The sequence below is a fragment of the Diadema setosum genome, chromosome 21 (genome assembly GCF_964275005.1).
Source record: "Diadema setosum chromosome 21, eeDiaSeto1, whole genome shotgun sequence".
Classification (NCBI taxonomy): Eukaryota; Metazoa; Echinodermata; class Echinoidea; order Diadematoida; family Diadematidae; genus Diadema; species Diadema setosum.
The window spans coordinates 18,675,595-18,687,643 of NC_092705.1; the positions used below are offsets into that span (position 1 = coordinate 18,675,595).

The 12,049-nt window shown below is 37.4% G+C and overlaps 1 protein-coding gene across 1 annotated transcript in view; it reads right to left on the reverse strand.

Moving 5' to 3' along the window:
• LOC140244701 (uncharacterized) overlaps positions 1–12,049 on the reverse strand; it is a 245,979-nt gene that overhangs the window by 114,208 nt on the left and 119,722 nt on the right. The window contains exons 5-8 of the mRNA XM_072324317.1: positions 11,605–11,696; positions 10,151–10,219; positions 8,240–8,322; positions 6,548–6,657 (exon numbers count right to left, since the gene is read on the reverse strand). Coding sequence (XP_072180418.1) covers positions 6,548–6,657; positions 8,240–8,322; positions 10,151–10,219; positions 11,605–11,696 — 354 coding nt within the window. The remainder of the gene's footprint in view (positions 1–6,547; positions 6,658–8,239; positions 8,323–10,150; positions 10,220–11,604; positions 11,697–12,049) is intronic.

Genomic DNA, 12,049 nt, shown 5'->3' on the forward strand with positions numbered 1-12,049 from the left:
GATGATGCAGAAATATACAAATTTCGGCTCACTCGTGCGTACTAATTTAGAGTATTTTTTCAAGTCCTCAATTTGTTGGTATAATTCGTTATCTATAAGGCCGTCACTATGTCTTAATTAGAATTGTAAGATTTAATTAGCAAAAAATAACAAGAATTCCATGTTTTGTAAGCTGAAATACAAAAATTTTCGGTTCGCTCACTGCGCTTGCTCTCCAAAATTTATTTTAAAAAAAAAATAAGAAAAAAATGTGTTGATGACGCGGACAAAATGACAATGTCTATTATGTTCACGTATGTCATTTTATATTTAGCAGGCAAAATGTTACATGGAGCAGCAGCTGCAATTTCTTTCGTTCTGAAGCGATCGCCGATTGGATCAAAAGAGGGCGCCAACTGTTTCGAACATGGGGGGGCGCAAAAAACCAAATCAAACAAGATAAGAACAAAACATAATGATGACACAGAAATATACAAATTTAGAGTATTTTTTCAAGTCCTTGGTTTGTTGGGATAAATCGTTATCTATAGGGCTGTCACTATGAGGCCTCCATCCATTTCAAGTTTAATCGCTTATGATGGTGGTCTCCTGCATTCAATTATCTCTGTTGTTTACTGAAAAATACTGTATATTTTATTTCACGTTTCTGTGTATCAACATTGCTCAATGCAATCACCTATGTGAATCTATTTATGTACTGTTATCGATTTATTTCACTGCACTTGTTATTCTTTGTCTTTGTACTTTTTGAAGTTTGCATTCAAATTGCATTTGATTGAATGCAGAAATAAAAGCAAACAAACAAACAAACTATATCTTGATTAGAATTGTAAGATTTAATGACCAAAAAATTACAAGAATTCCATATTTTGTATAAAGCTGAAATACAAAAATTTTCGGCTCGCTCGCTCGCCAAAATTCATTACATTTAAATCACCCTGAAAAGGCCCCATTAAAGTGCTTGAAAAAGCATATCATGTGGACTTTTTTTTAAAGTCCCTACCAGGGTGAGGTTGGGTTTGAACACTTTTTCAGAAATTAGGGGCGCAATTTTCGTGCTTGTCCCAGGCGCCGTTTTCCCTAGATATGTCACTGATCCCATGTATCCTGAAATAAATGTTTTGAGCCCTGAACCTGATTCATATCACCCTATCTATATATCAACCTAAATATGAGAGCCCAGCTGTAGTAAATTTTGACAGTATGAGACAACAGACACACGTTTGGTTTAAAAAAAAAAAAATGAAATGACATGTTTGAAAGTTTGTGGTACAATCCCAAATGTGTTGAGTGTTTATAACTTCTTTGAACAAGATCTTATTTGGATGGCTAAATTTTCACTTGACCTTTGACCCTTGCCCTTTGATTCCATGGCCCACATCTTCTTCTTTTTTTCAAATAATCACTAACTGGTAATATCCAATTTTCATGACTACAGGGGCGGATCCAGGAATTCTGTAAGGGGGGGCGTAAACAATATTTCTGGTGCTACTTCCGGGCTTCATCTCATTTTTTCTTTTTATTTCTTTTGTTTTAACAACAAATAGAGAGGGGGTACGCGCCCAGTGTGCCCCCCTCTGGATCCGCCACTGTGACTATACTTTGAGCTACAGTGTACTTTCAAAATATGGGAAAATAGTGCCATTTTCACATTATCACTTAACCTACTAGACACCATGGCCCAAATATTTCTTTACAGAATTGTTGTGTAGAATTCACATGTATACCACCTACTGTATACGCTAAATATTTTGCGAGGTTTATGTTTTCATGAATTTCGCAAGGCAGGTGCTATTCACAAATTCAAAGGCACACAAAAATATTGACTATGATCATGACATGAATGTGATGCTCACATAAATATTTCTCCATTCCGTAATGTGCTCCAGGATCATGAATTTAACCATTTGCAAAATTGTTGAGAAGACTGATTCGCGAAAATTAGACTTGCTAAATATATGGCATATACAGTAAGTAGCTTAAGTTAGTTTCTTCCCTTTTTTTTTTCTTTTTTCCCCCTCGTAATTCCTTTGGGTTTCTTCCATTTTATGTGATATATTTATCGTTATGGTAAGATGTTGTTATGAATCTTGAAAATTAATAAAAAAACATAAATAAATAACAAATAAAAAGTTTATGCACTTGAATAATTTTCAAGGTATGGATAAAACAGTTTAATTTCATCATTAAGCAACAGGATTTTATCATTTTTTGCCTAGCCTTAGACCCTTGACTTTTGACCCAAAACTTCTTAAGAAAATCATGGTTAGGCAGTACATGCAAACATAAACTATAAAAGTTTCATGGAGATAATTTTAGCCATTCCAAAATATGGAAAAAAGTTACATTTTAACATTTTCCCTTGACCTTTATATCTATGATTTTTGATCCCATGGCCCAAAACATTTCCTAGTGAATCTCTACCCGGTAATACATTGTATACACTATCAAAGTTTAGTGAAAATGCATTCAGGCACTGCAGAGATATGGGAAATAGTGACATTTTAAGAACTTGAATTTGACCTTTGACGTTGAGTACGTGCACCCAAAAGTTGATAGGCATAGCTTCATCCACTCATACATACATACGTCTAGTCACATTTGGATACCTCTAACTGTTTTTAAGTTATGCTATCTGTTATGTTGTCATCCTTGACACAAAGAATAATTCCTTGACAGGCTTGATTCAGCAGTTACGAGACATTTATTTAGGAGCAATAATTGACGTAGCTCTGTGCCTATGAGTGTCTCTAAGCCTCTCCACTCAGTATTACAATTTGGTGTACATCCGAGAATATGTCAATTAGTACATGACATAACATCCCCTCTCTCAACAAAGAAGATGAGGTCTTTAACCGAGTCAGAATAACTGCTCAATTTTAGAAAACACATTCTATTCAACAAACGCCAAATTGGTATCTTGATCATAACACCATGTAACATTTATACAAATTGAAAACAAAATCAGCCTAGGTGATATTTATGGGCATGTTAAATATAACTCAATTCTCACACTCCAGTTATGGACAATCAATTTCCTCTATTATACTTTACATTTAACTTTACACATGAAGAAAAAAAATCTTTAATTGATGTAGTTTGGCCAACTTAGATCTAACGTTACAATACACCAAACCAAATGAGATCTTTAAAATATATTCTTTTTTTAATAAACAATTTAGACAGAAGTTAACCCAGTTTAACTGTTGCAACTTCATTTTAAATTAATAAAACCAGAGAGTTAATCTTTTAAATCAATAAATAAATCCTGGATCTAAAACAAAGGTTTCAAATTCAACAGAGTAATTTCCAGCTATCAAATTTCAATCTCATTTGCAGTCATACAACTAAGAATTTCATGCTTTCACTTTCAAAGTCCCAGTTGTAATATCAGGTCACTGTTTTTTAGTTTATAACTTCAGCACTGTTATATTTGACTTGAGCTTGGCCTTGGCCTTGCCCTTGGCTTAGGGCTGCTCGCTCTACGTTGGTCGCTTGGTGAACATCCATACCGTCGCCAGTTGTCCTGGCGTTTAGACTGTTGCTTGAACGGCAGAAAATAGTTCCATCATAAGGCTTCACACAGCTCCGATTCGATTGCTCATGCATGCACGTAGCTAGCTAGCTAGACATCATGTGCGTCGATGCGTCCTCAACTGAGCTGCCAGTACCGATCAGCGATAGTGTCAAAATGTCAGATTATTCTTACTAACTTTGGCAGTAACTTATTTGGACTAGCCGTGAGAACGGCTATTTTACAGACTAACCTGTGTGGCGGTGGCAAAATTTGTCTTGGATATGTGCTGCAAAGCGTCCAAAACCATTATTTAACTCAGTCAGTGTCACACATCTTGAGACAGAATAGGTTTGCAAAACATCGTTCCATCAAGGACAAAACATTCCAATGCAGAGTCGAACCAAATGCAGTTTTTTCCGTAGCAGCGAAAATCTTCCGTAGATATGTAATTGTTTTACTCACTTGCGTGCTAGAAAGCGTCCGAAACTCACGCAATATGACGGCTTTCTTTGGCGAAACGAGCACGAAATCCATATAACATCGATCTTTGCATGTAAGCTATGCAAAATGAACCCTTTGCGTGCAAGAAAGCATCCATAAACTCACACAATAGGGCCAAAACAGCGGGGTGAAGTTTCAAGAGTTTCCAAATTTTTCACTTTTTCAGTTTACGAGTTGAGTGTTTGATTCAACGCTGACGCATATTAGTCTGCGTATGCGGGAGACTTGAATTTGCATACCGTACTAGGCACAACGCGGTAGTTCCAGGGATAGCACAGACGATGCAGTGCTACAGTGATGCAGTCACTAGACTGTGGGAGTGGCGACGCATCGGTGCAGTTCCAAGTCTGGATTCGTGTTTCCAAAAACAGTTTCACTCGTAATTTTGCCACCGTGTTATGTTGTCATCCTTGACACAAAGAATAATTCCTTGACAGGCGTGATTCAGCAGTTACGAGACATTTATTTAGGAGCAATACTTGATGTGTAGCTCTGTGCCTATGAGTGTCTCAAAGCCTCTCCACTCAGTATTACAATTTGGTGTACATCCAAGAATATATCAATTAGTACATGACATAATACTATCCACAAAATCGATTACAGACAACCTGAAAACATAATGCCTCTGGCAACAGTTCGTAGTGGAGGCATAAAATAAAAGGCAAAGAGATTTCATTTTAAATTACTTATACCTGTACTGAGAGTAAAAAGAAAGGAATAAGGTTGTCCTAAAAATGCTACAAGGTTGTAAGCAAAGACTGTTATGCCCTGATTTCATGTGTAACTATGGCAACTGGAATGCCTCCGCCATATCGCATGGTTCTCCCAATAGGTCTAGAGTACATCTTGACGATGCAAGATGACAGTTTCAAATAATTGGCAAAAAACTGTAATGACATGTTTGTCATGACTCTGTAGAGTGATTACTTTCCTTGACTAGGTTTCATTCAGATGGATGACCAAATTATTTAGGAGAGCAAGTTTGGGAATTTGAGCATTTTCACTTGACCTTTGACCCCATGGCACACAATTCTTCAAATAATTACTAACTGGTTACATCGATTTTCATGACAATACCTACAGCTATTTTCAAAACATGGGAAAAAATCGAGACATTTAAACATTTTCACTTGACCTTTGACCCCATGGCCAAAATCCTTCCACACATACATGTAACCATTGTGCAGAAGTGCATGTATATATCTTGTTTAAGTTTATGCATTGAGTAATCTCTAAGATATGGCCAAAAAAGGTTTAATTTCAGTATTAAATAGTAACATTTCAGCATTTTGATCTGAGCTTTTACCCTTGACCTTTGACTCCAAAATCCTTGAGAGAATCATTGTCAGGCATTACATGCATATGTACCAAGTTTCATGAAGATACCTTGAGCATTTCCTAGGTATGAAATTTTTTTGCATTTTCACTAGATCTTTGACCTTTGATCCCATGGGCCAAAACTATCCTGACAGAATTTTTTCTAGAGAAATTCCCTTATGCTGTTGATTAAAACAAATGGAATCAGGACCAAGGTTACAAAATGTACACTTCAAGTTATCTTGAGAAACATTTGTATGACCAAGTTCTACATGTATATGCACATTAATTTTAGGCACATTTGCCGAAACAGTTCCCATGATTAAAACAAGGGAAAATTGTGTGTGCGAGCATGTGGGTGTTTGTCGGTGTTGCAATATGATCACTTACTGTATATTAAAAAGAGCCATCATTACCTTTATATTTTAGCTTGTACAATATCAACTTTGAAACAAATTTTCAATATCAAGATGGCCATGTATCAGCTTGCTATTATTATGATATGATTAGTTGGTATACAAATATTGACTGCTTGTAAGGATGGTGGTGGAAAAAATCATTCCCAAGGTGCTTTTCATACCGACCCTTCTATCATTCTGAGGCCTTGGCCAAGGGGTGATAGAAGGGGCGGTACGAAAACATCAAGGGAGTGATAATTTCCACCATCATCCGAATACAGAGCAGTCTATATTGGTTTTAAAAACCCTACTGTTTTACAATTGTAGACTAGGTCTATACAAGCTATACCTCTAGGAGGAAATTCTCGATGTAGCACAAGTAGAACTAAAACTACCAGGAAATGAGATTGAGAGAAACGCAAATTGTGCAGGCTGCGGACACCGCGCACAAAAGTCTATGTGTACATTGTGTGCAAAAGTCGCAGAGGGCTTACATATTCTATCAGATGGTTTCGACTTTCTATGATTTGACCTTAGGCCAAGTGATAGAAATTTAAAACCCTGAGGCAATGGTAGGCAGAAATGTGCCATGTCACATGATATAATTTTGACCAATCAGAGATAAAAATCTTCATATGAGGTATATAATACGTAATACATACATGTACCTACACAATGTCATTCTGAGGAATGCTTCGTCAGATACATAATATGCTTATAGTACATTGTATATCACTGAAAAGAGTTCCAAAGGGCATACGTGTACGGTCTCTTCTGAAGTCAAGTTAAACTCAATCTATAAAGCAATACTCACAGGTATGAAATGCTTGGCTTTGTGGCATTCATCAAAGATCAGACATCCATCAAATTTGTCTCCACCACACCAGTCAATCAGCTGCTGTAAACGACTCTGACGTCCACCTACTACAAAGACACATACCATGATACTTTGCTCTGTGTGATATTTTCTTTCTAAAAGACCCAGTCATGAAATATCAGCATGTCAAAATACAAAACACGAGACCCAGTGGGTCTAATTCTCACATGAGAAACTGAGAAGAACACAGCAAACTTGGAAAGCTTTGAAGGCCTCCAGAGGGCATCATGTCCATTTAAATGCATTTTCATATTATATATATATAAAAGATCAAAATATAAAAACTAGCCCCTGCTTTGATCCCAGCCCACCCCTGGATCTGCCATAAACAAACTTGAAATTACACTCACTAGGTACTCAAAGAATTTCTGGTTGTTTGAAGAAGATTTTAGAAAAATTCTCTAATTTTGGGCTCTGGGCATGGTGCACAAGTGTGCTTACTCAATCATCCTCGCAATAATACAGTACCTGGAAAGTTTGGTGACAGATTTGAAGTGTTTTCAAGAAGAAGATGAAAATGTGTAAATTGGCCACCACTTGGGTCCCTCTGACGTAAACAAACTTGAAACTGCACCCACAAACAAACTTATAGCACTTTAGGGGTTCTCGTGCCAACTAGGGGTCCTAAAAGTCGGTGATGCATGAGGCCCATTTGTGGCTGCACATCACAAGACTATTACAAAAAGCCACAAGCCCCCCAAATAAAAATGTATGCGTGGACTGAAAATAGGTGACAAGGGTCAATTTTTTTTTTTCTGAAAGAGTAATTCATCTAACAATTGTCATGATCATGCTGTGTTGCTTAATGCCTTCATTCTCCTTGCTTTCACCTAGCATTTTCTGGACACAAAGCACAGTTGGTATGCCTGGCGTAAGCACATGTTCTCCAGCATCGCTTTTTGCATTGTCATGATCATGGCTGGCTAACATGGCTAACAAGTAAGCAGCCTGCCATGGGCAATCACAAAAGCACGTCCTGTTGTCATATTATAAAGACTGATGCACACCAAACAAGAGAACAAACTGTGAAAATGCATTACTCTTAGAAATAGGTCATGTACTGGTAATGCACAAGAATAAGAAATCAGTCAATAGCCATGACCACGTCATGATCACACTATTATTGATGATATGCAAATCAGCTATGTTTGCATAGTGTTTTTCAAAGATCTATGACAGCACTCAGAACTTGCTAAAAACCAGCTACACTTTATGATAAAATCTGGAAGTGCAATGCAGTCCATGCAATGACCCCAATTTCATACAATACATTTCTATGCAGGTGTTCATTTACCAGGATAAATTCAGTGCTTCAGAGGAATCTAACCTAAGCGTGAGCCTTGAGCTATGAGTTCCACTCACAGGGTCCCCAACTTGAAGCCCTTTGGGCACTGCTGTCTTTGAACATAGCTAGCTAAAAGTTAAATCAAAAGTTAGTGCAGTGCCACCTGTGTATCAACTGCACAAGGCAACAGCTGATTACTTCCTTTACACATGGTCAGAAACAGAAATTGACTTTAGATTAAAAGTGCTTTTACTGATATTTTCCAAAACTGTCCTGACTTGTGATAAACCTTCACTTCCATGTGATCAACGAAGAAAAGCAAAGCATCTTCCAATTTGACTTACCTCCCTTTTGCACTGAGGACACCAGAGTTGCATATGTGCTGAAAACTATACCGTCTTTCATGCTGGATGAAAGTCCAAACGCCCTACAACAAAGGCAATGCAGAATAGCACAGCCTCATTCAAGTCCAATCTGTAATTCAATATTTGTACACAGTGTCTGTCCATCTAATGCAGACATTACCAATCCCTGACATTTTAATTAGTTTATCACCTCATCTGTCAGCCAAACATTGGTGTGTACAGATCTGGAGTCTAGCATCACTAGCTTCATCTTTTTATAGAAAAACATGACAGCACAAACACATTTACACTCAACAAAAATGAGAGCAATCTACAATGTTTATAGCTTTCACAACTAACCACATGTATGTAATATTCTGTGTCTGCATAATGTACATGTACATGTACATGATAGGAACTATGACAATATATGATAATGTGATGACACTAACTGTTCAAAATCATAATAGCTCAATGCACTTCATAAACAATATATCAATATGTACAATGACTCATTTCTAACAGGTATATTTCTGTGGAAGAAATCACAAGCAACTCCTGTTTGCATTTTGTACAATCACATATTATGTAAAACTTAAAGAGAACTTGATGTCATCAATGCTCTTTTCAGATACTACTTTCTTGTTTTAATACTTTGTACACATTTCTAGGTGTCAAATATGGACACACCTGCTTAACAAAATAAATAAGGAGAGAAAAAAAAAACAACACCTTATCGGTCATCATGAAACTGATTTGAAAGACCATCCCCTTCCTCTCCCTTACACCAAAGAAAACTAGAAATGTCGCTACAGCGACTGGTTATACCCCCGCCAAACAACATTTCATAAGCTTTGGTCAAAACAACATTTCATAAGCTTTGGTCAAAAAACTGAGGAAATAGTTAAATCCGCAAGATCTTTCCTTGATCTTCTGCCATTAATATGCCGTTACCATGGCAACGTACTTTTCGACAGTACCATGGTACTGTCGAAAAATGCGTCTTGCACATCTACAACCAAAGGCACACATCTGTACCAAGTTTCGTGGAAATTGGGCAAAAACTGAGGAAGTAGTTTGCAACACAAAATTTTCCATCATTTTGGCTCATAATATGTGAGCTGTTACCATGGCAACATACTTTTTGTCACTGTCAAGAAATGTGTCATGTTGACCTATATCCTAAGACAAACATTCAATATGAATTCCATGAGAATTGGAAGAACACTGATGAAGCAGTTTTGCCATGAAGCATTTTGCCCTATATTTTACCAATAACATGCCGTTACCATGGCAACGCACTTTTTGCCACTGCGGAAATATGTGTCTTGCACATAAACATATTCAGATGAACATCTGTACCTAATTTCATAAAAATTGATCAAAAACTGTGGGAGGAGTTCGCGACGCAAGATTTGTACCCATTTTTGCCCATAATATGCCGTTACCATGGCAACGTACTTTTGGGTACTGTCAAAAAATACGTCTTGCACATCTACTACCCAAGGCACACATTTGTGCCAAGTTTTATGGGAATCGGTTGAAAACTGAGGAAGTAGTTCGCGACGCAAGATTTGCAACGGACCGACCGCCCGACCGCCCAACCGCCCGACCGTCCGCTGATTCCTATATACCCCCTTCAAACTTCGTTTGGCAGGGGTATAAAGACATGAACACACACAGCTTATGAGTGTTTTCCCCTTTTTACATGAGGAAGTACATGCCTGGTAATAAACATTCAGATGATCATGTTTTTTATTATAATAACAAGTACATGTATCTTCACTTGGGAGTCATTACAGTAAAACTCTCAGTAACTACTTTTTCAAAGAAGTATTAAAGTTGAATTACAGCTACAATTGTGCAAAACTATGGTGAAGGTCTAACGATGCATAGAAAAGAATGACTTACCTGGTTTCCTTGTCCAAGTGTTGACAACCTTCAATAATTTTGATGTAACAGCCAAGATCATTCACATCTCTACATAAAGAAAGATTTTATTTTGTTTTATTATTGGTGAAAAACAGCTGTACAAAGAATAATGTCATCAAACTCCAATATACAGAAAGAAAATGAATTAGTTTCCAAGATGCTGCTGTACTGGACTATCTACATTTGTACATGTACACACAGCAAAACATCACATTAAAGATAATAAAAAGTTTTGGTACCTCAAAAGTTTCCCTGAATTTCCTTGTCTTAGTTTGTGTTTCAGGTTAAACTATGTTGTCTGTGAGACTTACTCGCCCCAAAGTGCTCTCATGTCTTAGTAATCATGCAATAATGGTTTCGTACCAGAGCCGCCGCCGTACGGCGGCTAGGTAGTATTGTACGAAACCACTGACTGCGACCAGCAGCGTGCAGCCCCATACACATAGCTAACTGCGACCAGCAGCCCCATACGCATAGCGTAATGGGGCTTCGCATTGTAGCATTCAGGATCATGACAGATTTCGTATCGCGGGTAAATGTCATTAACTTAAAATCTAAAAATTTCTTCAATTTGAAGACTTACCAATTAAGTTGAAGTATTGAATACAGGCTTCGGACAACGTTTGGTTCTGCCTATAGTCCCTTTCTGTTCGAATTGATGACTGAATGTGACTCGGTTGAGAGGACCTTGGGAGAGCTACATACACAGAATACTACGGCCAGCGCATGCACACACAAACATCTTATCCGTTGATGGATTTGAAATTTGTGCGCTTGTGATGTGTTCGCATGCACTGGCCGTAGTATTCAGTGTATGTAGCTCTCCCAAGGTCCTCTCGACCGAGTCACATTCAGTCATCAATTCAAACAGAAAGGGACTATTGGCAGCACCAAACGTTGCCCGAAGCCTGTTTTCAATACTTCAACTTAATTGGTAAGTCTTCAAATTGAAGACATTTTTAGATTTTAAGTTGACATTTACCCGCGATACGAAATCTGTCATGATCCTGAATGCTACAATGCGAAGCCCCATTACGCTATGCGTATGGGGCTGCTGGTCGCAGTTAATTGCATGATTACTAAGACATGAGAGCACTTTGGGGCAAGTAAGTCTCACAGTGTTAGTTATATGATAGGTACTTTAACCTGAAACACAAACTAAGACAAGGAAATTCAGGGAAACTTTTGAGATACCAAAACTTTTTATTATCTTTAAAGGGCCTAATTTTGAGCACATGTATCCAAACATTTTCATTACATTTAACTTGAGATAGTTTCATCAGAGGGAAGCCATTTTTTTTTTTTACATACTGTATCTCTAACCTAAAAAATGAACAATTGTTCTTTTTAACTATGAGTTTGACAGAAATATCTCAAAACTGACTGTCATAATATCATCACTCTAAAAAAAAAAAGCTGATATTCAACATTACCTCTGAGCATCAACCTTCAGGTCAGCAGAGATACTGAACCACACATGCTTTGTGCGTCCTCTCACAAAATTGTCCAGCACAATACCGGAAATCTAGCAAACAGAATACCAAATATTAGTATATGTCAGCAAATAATTTTGGGGGGAGGTGTCGCTCTCAGACATAAGTGCTACCCACCCGCATCCAATCAAATTTGCATGCCTAAATGGCTTTATACCTGTAAAACATACCATATGTGGCATCACCAGAAGTCATGTACCCTAAGGGGTGTATTGTCATGGTACTATTAGGATAATACACTAAATGGTCTATTTTGTTATTGTACCAAGCACAATACCCTAACTGGCATTTTGAATAAATACTTTTTATACTAGTTCAAATATACCAAAATTTTCCTAGAATAAAATAAGGAATTCGGTTAAACAGATGTCAGATTTAATTGTGA